Below are 21023 nucleotides of genomic sequence, written 5' to 3' on the forward strand. Positions count from 1 at the left end.
TGTTAGGGCATAATTTTCTTTTGTTTCTTCTCACCATGCAGTAAATTATCAGGCTTGAGTGAAGATTGATTATTTGATTGTTAACAGTTTTCATGCCTATTAAAGATTCATTCTGTATTAGTGAGTAATAAACTGGTGTGGTCATCCACAAACAAACAGCTCTTCTGGTCTTGAGCAAAATTGCTACAGGACCAAATGAAGTTTAACAAAAACTTGAAAGGTTTGCTATGAATGAAATTTTGAAACATATATATTGCAAAATTGGGGAAACAAACTGTTTTGCATTGAACTAAACAGTAGATAATTTGCTGGTAAGGAGCAACGGAATTCTTGGATTCTAGGAAAGATCTGATTAGTGTCATAGGATATGTCTCTATGGTATGTCACATGGATTTTAGAGTGTGAGCTAAGCCATGAATAACGAAGCACTTTAATTACATGGCATTTACTAACAACATCCAGTATTAAATGATAGTAGGAAATCGTGTGACATGATTAATATAATGGTTATGATTAATATTATAGAAATGTGTTTTTGATGGATGTATGTGTCTCATGATTCTCTCTCGTGTCTTATTTATTTCTCTGAGATGTTAATTAATGAGTTCCTTGATTACCTAATTGTACATACATGTAATTAAAGCATGATCTTAATTAATTGCACCACTGAGGATGTCTGCTTCCTCTGCCTCTATGGACTATCCAGAAAAAGAAGCATCGAGGCATTCGTATGTATTTTGTTTTGCAGTGAAATACTTAATATTCACTTTATAGGAAGACTGAGGATGGGGGTGGTGGGAGAAAAAAAATGGGAAGAGAAAGGGATGGAGGTGAGAGATGTAGGGAGGTGGGGGAAGGAAAAGGGTGGGAATGGGGTGGGGGAGGGAAATATATAGCACTCTACAATTGGTACTTGGTACCATACATTATAGTGTAAATCTTGTCATTGCTGAAAGCCATATTCTCTAATACTACTGATTATATAGTAGTTTGGCTGTCTAAAGAGTCAGTAGCTAAGTAGTAGACATTTTGAGTAACAGTTTTGAGTGCTCATAATTTTGTGTCTATATAATACTATGGGTTCTGTGTAAAAAAATTGCTGTAGATCTTTACATAATTTGCTTAGCAATTTGACCTCATATATGGTGATAAATTATTCCCTAGATTTTTTAGGATGTTCACCATGTTGTACTTCAGAGGATGCAGGGGGTCAGAAATGGGGGGGGGATGGGGGAGGGAGGGTGTTAACAACACTTTATCAATACTAACCATATATATATATATTTTTTATAACAAACTGCTGTACATTCACTTTTCACAAAATGGTAGGTGAATAATTGTATTCAGCAAGTCTTGGAACTTAAATTTGCATATTTTCTGTATGACGTTGATTAATGGAAATAATGAAAATGAGGGATGCATTTTCCAGGAAACCATTTACATTCTACATGTAAGAAAAATTAACTAATGAGAAAGAGCAGTTGCGTGTAACATCCATTACACTCTACAGTAGTAGGCTGCCCACGTCCTTTGAGAGACATTTATGCCGGCATGAGTCACTTCTGTGAATTACTGATTTAAAATTCATACTTAGGGGTACCGGTGGTTAGTACTTTCAGATCTCCAGCTACCTGTACACTGAAACTGTTTTAATTAAGATGCAGTCTCCACTTAAGATGTAGTGATGGCCGTTTACTGTTATGCTCGTCGTACATGTACTTAACAGGAATCTAGGCAGGACACAGTGCATGAAGGTAAAAATTTATTGATGTAAATTAAATGAAATGATTAACGAATCAAGAGTATCATCAGACCCGTCACATGCATACTGTACAGTGTTACATATTGTTATCCCTATAGGACTACAGTATTGCTGTTAGGGTTGTTTAATTTCTGGAGCATACGGAATAATACTGTAGTTTGTGTTTTCAAATAATGATGCATAATGCAAAGCATAATTCCATACAGCTTTGATTATTCTTAAGAAGTAACTGAATTTCCAACAATTTCCAACTCAAGAGATCCCATTAAGCTTGTTGTTACTACATGATTTAATGTGACCAACATAATTTGTTTTGTTGGTAGCATTATTTTTATTGTATCAAACTTTAGCTTTACATTGTTCTTTTGCTTGTTATTTTTTTATGTTTAACTTTTTGTCGTCGTTCTTCTTACATTCCATTGAACTAAGATTAATTTAGTGAGAAGTGAGAAAATGATTTTATTTAGTTTCTGTAAGAGAAGTACAGTCCAATTAACACTTAAGCAAAAATTATTTTTCTATCCTCTAAAGGCAGTCACAAACCGACATTGCAAAAAAAAAACAAATTGATATTTTGGAATTGTTTGTACCATTTTATGTCTGTTTGTGTGTGTGGGAAACATGATGATTAGTGACACTCACTGTGCAATAGAAGAAAATGAACACAGCATCACAGATCAATTCAATATCCTGGTTGGAAGCAGGGTTTTACATTAGATCACCATGGTTACAGAACCTGTACCAAAGATTGACCACAAATAGTTAAATTCTGAAACCAGCATATTGACTGGAAAGTATATTCGTATGTCATTGAAGAGTTATTCTTATGCCACAAAAAGAGACAGAGAAACAAAGATAAGTGTCTAACTAGTTTGTACATCTTTCAAAGTAGCTAACTATACAGCATAGGGTTTTGCACTATGTTGCAGGTTAATTGACAATAATAAACAACAATTAAAACATTATTAAAGGAAATTTGGTTTGATGTGCAATTCTTTGGGTATATTTGTGGTTAACCCACTTGGTTTTCTTGTTGCAAATATGTATTATACTTAAAGCTGTAATTCCTGTTGAGTTTTAATTTTGGCCAAGCCATGTTAAATTTACATGTAATGGAATCATCAATTTTAACTTTATATGTTAACCACTATTTAAAATGGGCAGATTATTGAGTTAAACATTGATTCCATTACAGAGACTTATTGTATCTTAAAACATCATTGTAAAGTTTTATCAATTCATACATGTGCAAACCTTTGAAGGGTTTTTTGCCTACTTTCTACCATTTCCGATGTGATTTATGGTGGACTAAAGAAATATATAGTAGATTTACTTTGCTCCTCTTGTAATGACACCACACCTGTTTGCTTCAAATTTACATGTTGTTACAAAACATGTCTACTTCAAATGTTGAGAAAAATCTCAAAAATGATACATGGAATTGAATAAAAATGTGAACAAGATGTTTAAAATATGTTCCTCTTTCATCAACTATAAGCCCTTCTTTTTATAACCTGGACTATGTATCCTTTAAGTTGTGCATGGTTTTGATGAACTTCAACAGCCTTGAATTGAAGGGAGTTTAAAACCAGGTTGCAATCATTTAAAACCGTCAGTACAACCTACTTCCTGGGAGGTGATGCTGACAGCTAATTAGAAAAAACTCAGTGTTGGAGAAGTCACTTGAAAGTTATACACACACAATTGTTTCTGCTACAAGGAAGAAATTGACCAGAGTTATTATAATAATTGAAGTTGACGAGGTTTTCCACCTCTTGATCCAAGTGTCTAACTCAATGTCAGCCTACGAGTGAGTCATGCAATTTATCTTTCGTAGCTTGCACGAGTTTGCAACTGTGGGTTGACATTTGCAAAATTACTAACCAACAGTTCTGTTTCTGAGAAGTCAGAGCTGATTATATATAAGGAAGCTTGCTGCTTGTCCCCAGAAAAACTGAACTACTGTCCCTTTAGAGTAGTTAGTAAGGGTGATGCTTGTGTGGGGAGGGGGAGGGGAAGAAACTGGGTTGAGCTAATAACTTGTTCCCCTGTATTGTATATCAGAGGAGCTGTGTCCTACATTCAAAACTTCAATAAAAATGCAAAGTATAATTTATAAGACTGCTGACCAGTTTATTGTAGTACTAAGATTCGTCACAAAGTAAATTATTTGTATGTTTACGTTTTATTCATCTTCATCTTCAGGTGTTAACTCAGGTCGCCACCACCAGCAGAGCCGGTCCAGATCTTCTGAGGAGGATCATGATTCTGATGAGGAACCAGTGATGGAGTTAGCACATAGTCTATTACTGAATGAAGAAGCTCTAGCTCAAATAGCAGACTCGAAAAAACCAATATTTGTATTCGAATGGCTGAGGTTCTTGGATAAGGTGCTGGTAGCAGCCAACAAGGTAATGTCATATAGCAGACCCTAAAAAACCAATATTTGTATTCGAATGGCTGAGATTCTTGGATAATGTGCTGGTAGCAGCTAACAAAGTAATTTTCAAATCTACTTTAGAAAGTAAACTTGAAGTTGACAGAACTTTACAAATCTGTGGAAAGAACAAGATAAGATTTGTTTCTGTATAGTTCATGTATACATACAAACTGTAAATCGGTCCTTTAGTGTGTTAATTATCTGCTCACAACCCAATATTTAGGTGCAGTACACCAAATACTTGGGTGCAATTAAAGTAATGTCACTCCTGTTTGCCAGGGTCATGGGTACATTATGAAATAGAAGGGGAGGGAGGGGGGAGATGGGAGAAAGGGGGATAGACATTGTAATTATTTTATATTTTTTTCTGGAAGGGAGGGGGGTTGGAGATGATAGGTATAAGTTTAAGCTGGTGATTATTGTAAACCTAAACTTTCCCAGGGATAACTAGGGTGCGTTGACTTTCTTTTAAATACACCCCCTAATACTGTATTCAAAGGTTGTAAATCCAGGTTTAATGATGCTATATATAATATATAGCATCACTTAAACTGTCACAATTTGAATGACCCTACAGTAGCTTGTATGTACAGTAGGTTGCATTGGTTTTCTTGGTTTGATCTAGTTTAAACAGTTTTCCCACTTTCCCCCGGAATATTCTGGCTACTTAGTGTGATGTTTTTTTCTGATTTACACTACTCTAGCTGGTAGTGAAATCATCTAATTGTTCATTATATCGTTGTCTGGTCTTTCAGTCGGACATCAAGCAGTCCCAGGAGACTCTCGTCAAGCAGTTGAATCATCAGATAAGCCAGTCTCCAGGTCCCCCGACGAGGAAGCTCCTGGGCAGATGTCTGGCGAACCTCTACAGCATCGGAGATACCTATAAACTATTCGAGACCGTCAATCTCTGCAACGATATCATCAAGAGCAGAGATGACTCGCCTAGTTTTCTGCCATCAAAGTTGTAAGCTTTCAAGTCTTTTTTTCCGCCTATGCCACCTGAAAAATGTGCAATTCATTTCCCATTAATCGACGTTTGAGCTTTTCACTACGTTGGCTTCGCATCAGTCCATAATATGTAATGGTTGCATCTAGCCTTCAACTACAATTTGTATGGAAAAAGGAAAGATAAGCATTGAAAAGAAAAGAGTTAAATATCTCAGCGCTAAGATAGAGGTGTTTGGGGATTGTGAATTGCAACAATACAATATCAATTTAAATGAGACTTTTGTTGATATAGAAAATAATTATGTTAAGTATAAATTTACTTTATGATGATGATAATCTTAACATTTTTTTGCCATTGAAGTGTATTTATTACATTCACTTTCATTATATAATTGTGATTAAATTCCAAGGGTTCTGCAGTTGGAATACAATTTGATATTCTCTGGGTATATATGCTTCGATCAATTTGTACAAAAGAAAGAGAAAAATGCCAATTTAACAGAATAGATTAAAATGGTATTACATTTGCAAATTTTGCATAACAATTTTTCCACTTTACATTGATTACCAGTGGTATTAAACATATTTACTAAGCATGTGTCAAAATCAGACCACTAACCATGCATTTACACTGCATAAAAAAAAGCTAAACCCAAGAAATGCTGTATTATTTGGAACTTTATGAAATCAAAATGATACCAGCAGGTTTAGACAGCCCTTTGTCCCTCATTAGCTATTGTAGGAGGTCTCTATCAACATGAGACTACTGTATCAACAAACTTGACCTTTGAACAAAGTTGACCTCTGAAAATTTCCTTCCCATGGTGATAATTCTATACTCTTCACTCTCCACATCAAAAAGACCAAAACAATATTCCTTGAAACATTCAAATGAAATTATCTCTGATTAGTTGGCAATTCTGCAGAATTAATCTCAGCCAACTTCTGAATATGAAGAGGATGCTAAATTAAAAGTCTTGCAAACAGACTCTTTTTTAATTCTTTAGCGAGAATGAAAACACCTGCAGCAGTTTCAGCTTTAGTCTACCAATCTTCATCTGTCTGTCTGAACATAAATGTTTCTATTTCCCTCCCCCTCCCTCCCTCCCATCTTTAAAATGTGTTTCTCTCGTAATTAGGAAAAGTCCCAATATCTCAATCGGTGAGAGACCTTTACAGATCACCTGGAGCGATATTAAAAGTGTGCTGGGCCGCTCTATCATGACTAAAAATTTGATATTTTCAACCAATAAATCTTATTGACAGTAGATGCTGGAATTGCTCTTTTTCATTATTGTAAAGTACAAGTCACACTCAAGAATAAACCAAGGAGAAACGTTTATACAGCTTTCCATCTTCGTCTGAGGGGTTTGAGTTCATCGTTCAATTCATTATCTCGTTTTGCATCTTCTCCTCGGTTTGTTATCTTTTTTTTTGAATGTTATTCTAACGTTTTTGTTTTTTTCTTTCCGACTCAGGGCAGCGATTGCAGTTCTCGGCTGCATGTACGAGAAGTTGGGAAGGATGATGGGTAGCTCTTACCCGGAAACCATCCAGAATTTAATCAAAGCGCTGAAAAATGCCGAGGTGAGACGAGTCTTTTCTTAAGTTCACATCTGTGCTCTGTAAGCATCCGATTCTGTTTCCAATGTCTGCTTATAACATGATAAGCATTACCACAGCCCTAACATTGATGAGTGGATTCTTGTCTTCCTTTACAAAGCATTATTAAAATTCCTATCATATGAGTGTCTGGTCGTGCATTCTATCGCAAATCTGATTACTTCAAAACAACTTAAGAACGGTTCCTGTAGGCCGACTTTGATGTTGTCTTGGAAAACACTGGTGCATATGATTTGTTTTTTTTTTCTTCGTACTTCGTAGACTGTGATAAATGAGGGAAAGTTGTTTATTGCATTGCACCACTGTACATGGTTTACTAGATGATACAACAGAATGAAAGCTGCCTTCTAAATAGCAAGGCAGTTTTAGTATCTGAGGATTTCAATTGGATTACATTTTGTATCAGTCAATTTTATTGTCAGTACTTAACATTCATATTCCACTCCAAGGGGGGATGGGGTAGGGGTGGGGATACTATCCTGATATACCACACATTTAGTCCTCATGTGTTCAGTTTCATTCTTTCATACTTACCATACTCATCTATTGTAGGGACGATAATTTAGCAGAAAACTTAGTATACGTAAGTATTACCTGGCTTGGTCAGAATTATGGAGAATTATGGAGAGACAAACCGGTTCAAAATACACCATTAACACTTTCTGACAATATCAAATTGTGTTAAAAGAAATTTGATCTCTGTGGTTTTGATTTTCAGTCAACTGGGAGATGTGAGATTAGTTTAGAAAAAGTCCGATAAAAGACTTAGTTCTGCAGTCCTTAAAGAGATAAATTAGCAGAGAACAAAGTGTATGTCAATATTGCACGGCTCGGTCTGAACGAGGCAGAGAGACATTCGTGTTACAAAATACTACTTTTACACTTGGTGACAATACGAAATAGCTTTTAAAAGAGATTGGTATATATATTGTGATTTTGATTTTTAGTCGACTGGGAGATGTGAGATCATGTACTGTCTCCAGATGATCCTACAAGGTCTGGGATCTGCCGCCCAATCTCACCACAGAGATATCAACAAAGCCTTGAAGAGTACCTTACAGGATCGATCGATGGCAGTCAGATGTGCTGCATCAGCGGTGAGCGAAAATATATATTTTACCACCTCTGATCCTCTCTTATCTCTTCTCTCTCTCTTCTGTTTGAAATCTTTATATATTTTTCTTGCACAATTTTGTAATTTACTTTGTTCCTCGCTTACCTGTCTCCCCACAACCTTAGCACCCTCATTCTACTGTGCCTAGAATGTCCTGGTAACCTTTCAACACTGTGCACCCTCTACGACCGGCTCCTCTGGTCACTGCCCTTCCTTCTCATTCTACCATCCAAAGTGTCTAGATCGTTATTTTCAAGCGGATTTCTTTGACTTTTTTTAGTTTTTATCATCTGTCATCAGTAGATTGAATAATAGCTTGCTTGATGTTGTTAGTGTCCTTCATATGTTACTTTAAATAAGTTCTTGAATTGGTATGCTTTTTGCTAAAATTGACAAGAATCATACGAGAAACATATGAGAACATCTTTGTTTCATCATAAATTCCAGTTTACTTCTAGTCTCATCTCTGCCATTGATTGCTATTGTATTTTGTCTATTTATTAACCAGATATTCCATTCTCTTCTTTTGTTTCTATATAGAGCCTGCAAGAGTTGGTGGTAAATGCCTCTTTCCTTCAGTCATCTGAATTAGACAACACCGTGACCGCTTGTTTCCGGTCTCTTGACGGTTCAAACTACGACGTACGCAGCAGCGTTGCCAAGCTACTGGCCGTCCTGCTCTCAACGACACAGACGAACCCTCCTCAAGGTAACGTTTTACTACCCCAGAATGTACAAGATATGAAACAGGTAGTTGCTTTCTGGTAGAGCGTGGTGGCCAAATGGCTAAGGCGTCGGACTCGTGATCCAAGGATTGCTGGTTCGATTCCTGCCTAGTTCATTACGTTGTGTCCTTGGGCAAGATGCTTTATCTTACTTGCCTCTCTCCACCCAGGGGTTAAATGGGTACTTGTGAGGTAACTTGTCACTGGGCACAGTATATAACTGCTGCCGACTGGAGGGATTGTCTCTGGGACAGGTTATCATTGACCAGGGGTAATATAACGTCTGTAAAGCGCTTTGAGACCTATCGCCGGTATAAAGCGCTATATAAAAAGCAAATATTATTATTATTATTATTAATATTATTGGTACTAAAATCGTGATACAGCGATATCCCACTGACCCCACCAATTGACACTCCTCGCTAGGAAATGGTCATGAAGGGATCGCCATCAACTAAGGCCCGGAGAGCCCAGTTTGGCAGAGCACAAGACTTTCTCTCTTTAGGTTGTTGATTCTTGTTTTTAGCCAATCATTTCTTTACTGGTTCTTTCGTTGACAATGATTTCCTTGTCAGTTTCTGATTTTACTTGTGTAAGTCATATCGGTGTGAAGAGTTAGACCTCGAGACTGCAGCCAGATCTGACAGTCGAGGTAGATGTCGTTTTGACATCTCTAAATAAACCGTAGGGCTCTTAAAGTGATCTCTGTCGACTTAATTTAAAAGAATGCAGACCAAATGACATTGAAAACTTTCATTGGACAGATCCAAAGGCAAAGAAGATATCCAGAGATGAAATGTTCAACCTCCTAAGCGCTGGATTCGTTAGGGGGCCGTCCGGTTTTCTAAGAGGGGGCAGTGGAGAAGTTCAGAAGGGTAACAGAGATGTCCGGGTTGGAGTCACTCATGTGAGTATGATGCGAGAAATTTTACAGAACAGACTGTTATTATCCCAGATAGGAATCAGTTTGCATACAGTTGTTAGTTAAAGTAAGTTTAAATCCGAGATACGTAGGGAGGATTTTTTTCTTGGGGGGGGCAGGGGCTGTTTCATCATCTCTAGGCTTACGTACAAGTCTTTCTGTTTTTGTGGCTGTTTCATCATCTCTAGGCTTACGTACAACTCGTCCAGAATCTTGGAGGTCTTTGGTTGGAGCGTAACCTGTCGTTCCTGATCAGAAGCGTCCTGGATTTGGTCGCAAACCCCAGGGCCACTCAGAGTCATGTGGATGCTGTCTACTCCAGGAGATGCGTGTCTTTTATACTTAGGTCAACGCTGGGAGGCATGCTAGGAGAGAAAGCTCAGGTGTCGGCCGGTAAAGATGTCTGTGGAATCATAGCTGAAAGCATGAATGCTTCAGGTTTGTCATTATTTAATTTCCTTCATTAGATAAAACAACAGAGTTGATTCATTACAATAATTACATCACCCTTTTCCACTCTCTAACTTGTGGCATGTTGTGTAATTATCCTACAGCATATTTCTTGTGGCCAGAAAGGTATAGAAATCTGGCTTATAGTTTCAGGACTTATCATCAACCTGCTCAAAGGTGATAACTTTGCAGACCTTGTTACTACTTTGCAGCTCATTTATCAGCTACTGGTATTAGAAATTAGGCTTACGGTTATGCAAACCTATCAAAGCTGTTCTAGAAATCTCTCAGATCCTAAAACTCTCTATTTTCTTCTCTTTTACAGCTAATTTATCGGATTCTGACAGTCGAAGTCAGGCTAATGGTTATGCAACCTCTCAGCATGCCCTGATCTGTTGTTTACATGAACTGGGATGTTTACTCAAACAACTCAGCACTTGTGCGCTGCCTCTACTCTCAGAAACTACCAACAGTGAGTATCACATGTACTCTCATTTTCAGCCAGATCAAATTTGAAGAGATAATTAATCACTTAATTAATCACTTGCTAGGATAGTCCAGGTTCCATGATACCTCTAGTCCCTTCCAACGACCTGCCACCTTTACACCTCACTCTTACCTGCTTCCGTACACCTCACTCTTACCTGCTTGTCTATGTATTGATAAAAGCCACATTACATCCGGGGAAAAGCTCACAATCGTCCATTTCTTTCTCCTTCTGTTTCTGATGTATTCTATTTTATAATCTTGAGCAGAAACCACTGTGGATTATGGATTTTTTAAACGTCAACACTATTCACTGTCAGCTTTCCTCTCTAATCTTTAGAATTAATAACGAAAAGCTACATAGTTCACAATGTCAATAGATTGATCGTCTAGCTGACAGAAACTGCTATGGAATTTAAGAGGTAAATTCACATTCTTCACACAAGATAAATTATTACTGTTACTGTCTTATCTCAACAACAACAAAATTCTTCCATCTCTTGTGTTTTGGAAGTTGAATGGTTGGTGTGTTTTTTCCTTTGATTGATGCTTGGCGTGGAAATAGATCATTAAACACTGTTTTCCAGACTCTGATTGTTCATGTCACAGACCGAAACTGAGATTGACAGAGAAGCACTTCTTATGGTTGTTCATGACAGTTACTGCAATGATATGAAAGAGTACTTGTTTGAATACAGCTTGATAGTGTATAACATATACATACATCACCGTGTGTAATCATCCCTTCTATTTCCTATCTTGATATGCACAGATGTGTGTGGTATTATCCCACATTATTATAAAAAATGATACATTACACATTATAATTCCATTTTTCTTCTACCCTCACAATATTATCTCGCATTCAGTCATCATCATGGCATTCAGTCATCACCATGGCATTCAGTCATCACCGTGGTAACTTGTTTTTCTTCCTTTACCCTCAGACGTCTGCGATGTTGTCCTCTCTGTCCTTCTCCACCCTGGATCTGCTGCTCGACTCGCAGCAGCCTGGTGCCTAAGTTGCCTGGTCAAAGCCCTCCCGTCTCAACTCACTCCGATGCTTGACCGCTGCATCAGTCGACTGGTGAACTGCAAGAGTTCTCCAGATGCCGTGTCTGGTTACAGTTTTGGTATAGCTGCTCTTTTAGGATCTGTCAGAGATTGTCCATTGGGCATTCCACACACCAAAGGGAAGGTAGGTATTTTAATTGCTTATGAAAAATATGAAAAGTCCATCAATGTTCTCAGCTTATCATATGCAATAGATGAACTACCATCAGTTTGGCTCAGGCAGAGGTGGTCCCTTGGATACTTTCCACGTCAAAGGAGAGATACATATTTTGAAAGTCTGTGAAAGTGTTCAACAGATTAAATGTTATAAATATACCTCTATAAATGGACATGGTGAGAGCTTGTCCTCCGGCTGTTTCAAACACGTAATGATAGGAATGTGCATGCTGCTTTTGAAAGTATGAAGTCCATCAGAATAAGAGGAAAGATTGAATTGTGGACCTATTTGTGAACTTAAAAACTCATGGATTGGACTGCATCTCTTCCCACCTATGATGTACTCTATTTGTTGATGTACTGAATTTGTTGGGTAAAGACTGGACAGTTTGGCTGGGTAATGCTTAAAACCAGCTTTTCACTGCTTTTTGCCCTGTCACCTTTTCGGGTATGGAATCACTAAATGGTTTATGCAGGAACAAACTTTGAAGTTGATAGCTTAGATTAGCTTAGGAGGATTTGATTGACGAGTAATCAATTCATTTCAGATAAAAGTAGAAATAACTACAAGTAAATGCAAAGGTTATCCTTACTCTTGACTGCTGTTTTGGGATCTCAGGGTGATGTCTCAAATAATGGTATTAAAAGTGAAATATGACTCTGCGACATAAAGGTGGTACAGAGAAAATGATTGTTTGCATTCTTTTCTTAGTTTTACATTTTAAACTCTTTGCAATACTTTTAAATGTTTATTTATATGATCTAACTTCTTCAGCAAATTTTCGGCCTTGCCGAGGATCTCTTAAGAACAGCATCGCAAAATAGCAGGATGTCTCTTCATCGGACTCAAGCGAGTTGGTTGATTCTCGGGGGCATTATGACGTTAGGTATGTATTCAATGGGTATCAATCTGGAGTTATTTGTTATGAAGTTGCCTCAGGACTCTATGTATCTAACAGCTCTGATAGCAAGTTGATGTAGGTAGCCCTACTGCTTTGAAGCTTCCCAAACTAAGAAAATGCACAAGCAAATATTGTCTGCCCTCAAATCTTAAGAGAGCTTAGCATTGTCTGTTCCCATTTGCCTTCTTATTGGAGATTTAAGACATAATTGTCTTGTAATGGTTTAGAAATGTTGCTTAAGTTTTCCCAAAGTGAAAGTTTTCGGTTCTTCTCGGTGTGAAACATTTATTTGTATCCGCAATCAGGAAATGTGATCTCACTGTTTATGACGTTTTCTTATTCTTCTTTTGTTTAATAGGCACTCCTACAGTTAAGAATCATTTACCGCGATTACTGCTTCTATGGCGGAATGCTTTCCCGAGATCTTCGAAGGAACTCGAATCAGAAAAGGCCAGGGGTGATGCATTCACCTGGCAGGTTACCCTGGAAGGGAGAGCTGGTGCTCTGTGTGGTAAGTTCAACAAGATGATTTGTAGTTCTTTCAGAGTTCTGTATTTCTACTGCACCTCCCAACATTTTCATCCCAATGAGTAATGTATACCTCTGAATCTAAGACATCTTCCAGAGTACTTCTTGTTAATAATTGATACAATAAGCTGGATTTGACCTATTCCATTGATGACCGTAGTGACTTTAGCCCAGAGTGTTATATGCTAATTCAGCTTAGCACCTGGTACATATGCTGTAAGACTATAGAGTTGGCAAGCCTGGTTTATTACCTTAATGATTTCTTTTTCCAGCTATGCAAAGTTTCATCAGGAATTGTCCAGAGTTAGTGACAGATGATGTAATTAGAAGACTTACACCTCCTCTAGAGTGTGCACTGTGTATGCTTGCAGAGTAAGTACTGCACTATTATTCTACTCACGGGTTATTATACTGTGTATGTGTGTTTGGTTTGTTTCCTGTGATAGTTTTTTAAGAGAAAGTTACTGTTAGTAAAAGTAATACAATCCTGTATGTATACCCTAGACCTGAAGTATGTATTTATTTGTTTCCTGGTGTTACCGTAAGAGAATATTAACTTTACTCAACAAAACGTTATCCTTCAGTTTCAGTTACGTCAGCCCATAGTCATAACTTTGTACTCTAGCATCTTGTACCTTATATTTCCAGGGTTTATCAAATTATCCGAGCAAACGGAGCTCATCTGAAAGCCTGCGCAGCGATGGTGAGGTTACGTCTCTATCAGGTCCTTCAGTTAATACCAGCAAGGTCTTATGAAGGTAAGAGCGAGTTCTGTCTGGTTATTAATCCAGTAGGATAGGAAAATGAATGTAATGATTGAGATGAAATGGTGTAGGTCATAATCATTTCTAAAATGCTGTGATCTAATAAGAAAAAGTTTCAGCTCCCTCACCTCTCCTTCCCCTCAACCTCCTCCCCTGCAAGGAAAAAAACTTGTTGCAACAACAGATTTCACAGAAGTACTTCCTGTCACTTTTAAAGAATCTTCACCACCCCATTTTAGACAATTTTGAATGATAAATGAACATAAAAAACCGAATTGAATACCTCCCTCTCTCCTCCTCCTCTTCCTGTAGGAAGGAAACCTTTACAGATAAAAACGATGATATTTTCACAGATACATTTTCTCCTACTTCCAGGATCATTCACGATCCTCTTGAGAGAACTCGTAGCCGAGTTCACGCTCACCGACAATCCAGCAAACACGACTACGTCGTACCTCCGTTCGCTCTGCCATGAGAACGACTCGATCATCTTGCAGTCCTGGATCCAGGATACGGATCATAAGTCAGTTGAGTTACAACTCCAGCCTAACAGCGCATCAGGATCAGGAGCTCTGGAACATGATCCGTCATCTCTCTTCTGGATCGTGGAAAAGGTATTTACTGTACCCATCACTTTATTCTCTCTTTTTATCGACCCTGAGCATTGCTGATCTGGTGACCTTTGACACTGCTTTTTGATCTTCAAGTCTCTATTATAGAGATGTTTGACGTCCCTCCTGCTTTTGTAATTTATTCAAGAGACTACATGCCAACTAGATTTACTTTCTTCTTAGTAGTTCAAGCTGGGTTATTTTTTTAATCAACCTTGAATTGAAAGTTTGACAACTTTGTAGCTGTTTTTCATCGCTTTTCTTAGTTTCTGTAAAAGGCCTTAAACACTTAAATTTCAAAAACTTTAAAAATTAGTTTTGTTTACATAAAGTTGTTAGTGACTGAGCTTCCAAATACATCACAGTCATATGCTCCGGTAAAGTCTCATCTTTGTATTCTCTGTCTTTTCCCTGATGAGTACCATCAGGAAGAGAGACCTGAGACGCGAAACTGTTATATTTCAACAATTGTTCTGTTTTTCCTCCAAGGGTGAGATACCTGGTCCTCTGCCCCTCGGTGTGGCTGTGATAGATGCATCGGTCATCCTGTTTGGTTACATCATCCCTCACGTCGCCGACAAGCACAAACTAAAAATCATGGATCACTTTGGCGAATGCATACGACAGGCCAAGTCAGCCAGACAACAAGCCATCCAGATTAATGTATTTGCAGCTGTACTTAGTGCTCTTAAGGTCAGTAACATGGTTCTGTCATATTTAACAAAAGATTAATTTGGCATATTATTCGATTTTATCTGTGTAAATTCATTATAACATAAATAGGTGAAAATCTGCATCCCTAATACTATGTTTAAATCCTGGTTCTGTCATATTTAGCAAAAACTAAAGTTGGCATTTTATTCGATTTTACCTGTGTAAATTCATTATAACATAAATAGGTGAAAATCTGCATCCCTAATACTATGTTTTATTATGCAAATGTGGAATTTTTTGAAAGTTAGGTTTTTGAATGTTGCATTTTAATTCAAGTTTATCTGTGTAAATTCATTTTTACATAGATAGAAAATCTGCATCCCTAATACTATGTTTCATTAAGAAAATGTGGACATTTTTTTTAAATTAAATTTTTGAAATGTTGTTGATGAATCTGGCAATAGTAGATTGAGTCACACAAAGCCCCCATTCACTTGTAACATTCTAAATGAATAAATGTTTGAGCACTGCTGGTGAAAATAAAACGTAATAGATGGACCCAATCTTTAAATTTGTGTTGTTGTACTTTTACTTGATTTCTGTGTCTCTTTCCCTCTATCTTCATTCATAGGCTCTTGACGAGAACAAGCACCACTTGCAGCATCCTAAAATTAGAAGTGTTGCCAACGGTTTGATCATGGTATGTTTGATCTGTAGATTAAAGAATGAGATCATTTAGCTGCAGATCAATTTAATGCATCATTGTCATGTATATATAATAGAATCAGTTTATTCAGATAAATTGAACAAATCATTTCGCAAAGTGATCTTTCTTAGTATCTGAATGTGATGGCTGGGTGCTTCAGGTGCTTAATCTATACCTATATATATATATATATCTGTTAGAGTGTTGTTAGAACAAAACATCTGTTGTTACATGGTTAACTAGTTCAGAGAGATATATCTTTGATAAATATATATATTGTTCTTTTTTCATGATCTTATCTTTTCAAACTATAATTCATTCCATCAAAATGTTTCAAAGAAAGACAGGTGTGTTACTGTAGATCTAAGAGGGTTTCCTGTTGGAACTGTGATGGTTTTTCATAAATTAAAGCAATGTATTGAATATTATTATAATTTTTTGTGCAATTGGTAGTCCTCTCTTGCCCAACATTAGTTAATTGCACAACAGTTAAGGCCCCTTCCGCTCCCCTAGAATTCTTCACTAAAAAAGAAACTTGTTTTTGTATTTTTTCCCCCCTTTGTGAAGTTCAAACTAACACAGCAGTTTTGAAATATAACTGCAATATGCTAGCCATATGGAAAGCTTTTGCTACTAATCTATATCTTCCTTTCAATATATGTTTTTGTTTTTGTAAACTCCAGTGAATTCATGTTCAATTTTCAGGGTGCTCTTAATAATCCTAACCCGATTCTTCGCTGTGCCGCTGGTGAAGCTGTCGGCAGGATGGCTCAGGTCGGAGGTGAAACCTCGTTCATCGCACAAACAGCTCAGATGTGTTTTGATAAGTAAGTCGATGCATCAATTTTTATTCTTTCAGTGTACTTGCACTATAGGCAGTGAGAGATTCAGAAACAGGGCAGAGAAAAACGGTGGGGGTAACGGTAGTCAGACGGAAAAATAAGTGGTTCAAATTTGGTCGTACACGCTGCAAACGAACTAAAGTCTTGTTAAATTGTTCAGATTTAGTCGTACACGCTGCAAATGAACTAAAGTCTGCTTAAATTGTTTGTCATTGTTTTTTTGTTGTTTTAATTTTCATTCCAGATTAAAGACAGCCAGAGATGTGGTATCTAGGACAGGTAATTCACTAGCTTTAGGCTGTCTCCATCGATATGTGGGTGGAATGGGTGCAGGCCAGCACCTTAATACCAGTGTCAGTATTTTACTCGCCCTAGCTCAAGATGCTACTTCACCAGAAGTTCAGGTTAGTATTTTCAGTTTACAGATTATACCCCATTGTTACCTTGATGGTAATTGAGAAACAAAGTGATAAAGGGGGCAAAGGGGGGGGGGGATAGGGTGAAGGGATGGCATGAGGACTGTCATCTGAATGATATGCCAAAGGATACTAGGAGTGGTGAATACTCAAGGTTCTTCTCATATTCACCTTCTATTTGGTTAGGAAATGTTTACTTTGATCCTTGGAATGGCATATTTAATCCATTTCACAAACTTTTCCCTTTTGTTTCTCTGTTAATACAGATGTGGGCTCTGCATGCTCTAGCTCTGATAGCAGACTCAGGTGGTCCTATGTTTAGGTCGTACGTGGAACCTACTCTGTCCCTCGTCTTGACCCTCCTACTGAGTGTCCCACCGGCTAACTCAGAAGTTCACCAATGTTTAGGTCACTGTTTGGCATCACTGATTACAACTCTTGGACCAGAGCTTCAAGGTAAATCACAATGTATGGCTGGGGTGGGGAAGGGGGTAGGGGGGTAGGAGGGTGATGGAAGCTGCTAATGGGGACAGAGTTTGATTGGTTCCTTGCATTTTTGTCCAGGAGAGACATGCAAATTGTTTGTTACAACTTTTGAAATACATCTAAATATGTTGTTATGATGGCTTTTGCCCTGCTGAACACTCACATACTTTGAAAACTGTTAAAGTTTAAAGGTACTGAGGTAGACAGGGCATAAAGAATTCCAAATTTGAAGCATTTGGTTATTTTTGTTGTCATGTGCATCCCTCCCGCCTTGCAAGTGCAAAATATGATGTAAGGTTATCTTACTCTTTGTCACAACATATATTAATATTACAAGAAAGTAAGTTCCTTTTCAAAAGAAATTGTTTCAATTTCAGTCTTTGTCTTCTTTCTTTCCAGTTATCTGTTACTTCCCGACCAGTTTAGTCCTCCCCAACCAGTTCCATTTTTTTGATATTATTTTGTTCTAATATCTATATCTGCTTTTGTCTTACAGGTAACCGTGGCAACACTCCCACAGCTCGTACGTCCTGTCTGGTAGCGTGTGCTATCATGCAGGACCATCCTGACTCTTTGGTTGGTGCTGAGGCGATAGCTTGCTTGCAACAGTTACATATGTTTGCACCCAGACATGTCAACCTGTCCAGCGTCGTTCCACATTTAGTGGTGAGTGCAGATAACCCTGTCAATTCTAAAGCCATACGTTGCCTGTTGTGTGTTAATGGTGTAATGCTTCTCTGTATAATGTAGACCCAGCATAAACTTTATTGTATTTAATGATGGTTTGAAAGATTGAGACCTCAATGGTGTGTCCCTTTTGATTTTTTGCCAAACTGTTCTTGTAGAACTGTGCTTATTCGCAACAGATTATTTCATAAAGGAAGTTTATTGTTTTGCTTCTTATTCCAGAGAACCCTTGGTAGTCCTCATTTACTACTAAGGAGGGCGTCTATGGCCTGTCTTCGCCAGCTTGCCCAACGTGAGGCCAAGGAAGTATCTCAGTATGCAATGACCCTGGCTGTGGACAGTAAAGATGTAACCCACACAGACCACACACAGCTAATTGTAACAAGTAAGTTAAATGGCCCTGGCTGTGGACAGTAAAGATGTAACCCAAACAGACCACACACAGCTAATTGTAACAAGTAAGTTAAATGACCCTGGCTGTGGACAGTAAAGATGTAACCCAAAGAGACCACACACAGCTAATTGTAACAAGTAAGTTAAGTGACCCTGGCTGTGGACAGTAAAGATGTAACCCACACAGACCACACACAGCTAATTGTAACAAGTAAGTTAAATGGCCCTGGCTGTGGACAGTAAAGATGTAACCCAAACAGACCACACACAGCTAATTGTAACAAGTAAGTTAAATGACCCTGGCTGTGGACAGTAAAGATGTAACCCAAAGAGACCACACACAGCTAATTGTAACAAGTAAGTTAAATGACCCTGGCTGTGGACAGTAAAGATGTAACCCACACAGACCACACACAGCTAATTGTAACAAGTAAGTTAAATGGCCCTGGCTGTGGACAGTAAAGATGTAACCCAAACAGACCACACACAGCTAATTGTAACAAGTAAGTTAAATGACCCTTGCTATAGCACTGCATAAAGATGTAACCCAAACAGACCACACGCAGCTAATTGTAACAAGTAAGTTAAATGGCCCTGGCTATAGCACTGAGTAAAGATGTGACCAAATATAGACCACACACAGCTAATTGTAACAAGTAAGTTAAATGACCCTGGCTTTAGCACTGAGTAAAGATGTGACCAAATATAGACCACACACAGCTAATTGTAACAAGTAAGTTAAATGACCCTGGCTATAGCACTGAGTAAAGATGTAACCCAAAGAGACCACACACAGCTAATTGTAACAAGTAAGTTAAATGGCCCTGGCTATAGCACTGAGTAAAGATGTGACCAAATATAGACCACACACAGCTAATTGTAACAAGTAAGTTAAATGACCCTGGCTATAGCACTGAGTAAAGATGTAACCCAAAGAGACCACACACAGCTAATTGTAACAAGTAAGTTAAATGGCCCTGGCTATAGCACTGAGTAAAGATGTTACTCAAAAATAGACCAAGCACCACAAATAGTAAGAGGCAACTAGTCCCTTAGTTTCATCAATAAGTCAGTTACTCTGGCATCACCCTGGCTGATGCAAACAGTAAGGTGTGTCTAAAACAGAAAACACACCACAAATACCTACCAGTAACAAGTTCTTTAGATTATAAACTAGTCTTCTACAGTGTGCTGTCTGTATTCCACAGTGTGTCGCAAAGATGCGACGAATATGAGAAAATGTCTAAAATATATTTCAGGTAAGCAGCCAGAGGAAAAACAGCCCAGATCTTTCTGGCATTTACTAAAGCGTTTTGAGTTCATGGTCAGACATATATATGTTACTCGATAAAAAACTGAATAAAGGTATTTTTTTCTCCTTTAGCGGAAAGTGGATTAGAAGGAGCTCTGTTTGCCATGTTGGACCGAGAGAATGACACAAAGCTAAGGTCATCCATCCATGACACCCTGACCAGTATGTTACAGGAGCTCGCTGCCGGAGAACTAGCCAGATGGCTCTCTCTTTGTAAAGTCGTTCTCTCTGCTTCAACAGGTTGGTCCAATTTTAATGTTATCAGTTTTAAGAAAGACAGGTATGTACCTTTTGTTGGGTAAATTTGTCCAGATTCTCTCAAACATGGAGGACTTCTGGTCGTTTCTAGAACAGCACTGCTCTGTAGTAAATCTTGAAAGAAGAATATTTGTACAGTTCTTTATTTGAGGCACATCATTTTAAAAATTTGTAACAAAAGTATTAAATTTGAAACCATCTTGAAACAGCCTCCAGGTTCATTATGCATGTCTACTTAAGAAGACTAGTTCAGTCTGGTGATTCTGAATACTGTTACCTTCCCTGGCCTCACCCCCAACACTATCACCTTCATTCTACCCCTGTTTCTCTTTTAAGACCCAACTGGCTAGCCATTTTTGCTCCCTACCGTCTTAGAAAGGACATAGTGCAACCTTACATTTCCCTGTTTCAACCCTCCTCTTGTGGATTTTTTTGCAGACAGAGCAACGTACAACAAAAATTCTTGATTGAAAGGGGTTTTTTTTTGTTTTATTTTTTTTATTAGATTCTAGCAGTGCTAACCCCAGTCCCGAAGTAGAGACGGCAGAGGACAAGGAGGAGAAGGATGAAGATGATGATGACGTATCTTTCAAAACAGGAGAGAAAGTCATCACCCATCCAACAGGTGAACTTTCTGGCAGTCATCTTATGGTTTTGTTTTGCTATGGATTATTTATGACTTGGGCTTTCATTTTCCAGTCTTTATTTGCTCAGAATTGATTTTAATCATTAGTAATTGGAAGTAATCTTTAGTACCTAGC

General features: G+C 38.0%; 1 protein-coding gene across 3 annotated transcripts in view; it reads left to right on the forward strand.

Annotated features, from left to right (window-relative positions):
* LOC139971484 (HEAT repeat-containing protein 5B-like) overlaps positions 1 to 21023 on the forward strand; it is a 44904-nt gene that overhangs the window by 13687 nt on the left and 10194 nt on the right. For all 3 annotated transcript variants that reach the window (XM_071978000.1, XM_071977999.1, XM_071977998.1), the window contains 23 exons: positions 3968 to 4173; positions 4958 to 5169; positions 6632 to 6740; positions 7724 to 7873; positions 8431 to 8599; positions 9380 to 9522; positions 9726 to 9975; positions 10313 to 10459; positions 11421 to 11671; positions 12479 to 12590; positions 12964 to 13116; positions 13406 to 13505; positions 13782 to 13891; positions 14273 to 14511; positions 14998 to 15201; positions 15794 to 15862; positions 16574 to 16695; positions 16955 to 17114; positions 17393 to 17582; positions 18109 to 18278; positions 18522 to 18684; positions 20077 to 20244; positions 20768 to 20887. In XM_071978000.1, coding sequence (XP_071834101.1) covers positions 4048 to 4173; positions 4958 to 5169; positions 6632 to 6740; positions 7724 to 7873; positions 8431 to 8599; positions 9380 to 9522; positions 9726 to 9975; positions 10313 to 10459; positions 11421 to 11671; positions 12479 to 12590; positions 12964 to 13116; positions 13406 to 13505; positions 13782 to 13891; positions 14273 to 14511; positions 14998 to 15201; positions 15794 to 15862; positions 16574 to 16695; positions 16955 to 17114; positions 17393 to 17582; positions 18109 to 18278; positions 18522 to 18684; positions 20077 to 20244; positions 20768 to 20887 — 3637 coding nt within the window. In that variant the 5' untranslated portion in view covers positions 3968 to 4047. The remainder of the gene's footprint in view (positions 1 to 3967; positions 4174 to 4957; positions 5170 to 6631; positions 6741 to 7723; positions 7874 to 8430; positions 8600 to 9379; positions 9523 to 9725; positions 9976 to 10312; positions 10460 to 11420; positions 11672 to 12478; positions 12591 to 12963; positions 13117 to 13405; positions 13506 to 13781; positions 13892 to 14272; positions 14512 to 14997; positions 15202 to 15793; positions 15863 to 16573; positions 16696 to 16954; positions 17115 to 17392; positions 17583 to 18108; positions 18279 to 18521; positions 18685 to 20076; positions 20245 to 20767; positions 20888 to 21023) is intronic.

Source organism: Apostichopus japonicus, chromosome 8 (assembly GCF_037975245.1).
Source record: "Apostichopus japonicus isolate 1M-3 chromosome 8, ASM3797524v1, whole genome shotgun sequence".
Lineage (NCBI taxonomy): Eukaryota > Metazoa > Echinodermata > Holothuroidea > Aspidochirotida > Stichopodidae > Apostichopus > Apostichopus japonicus.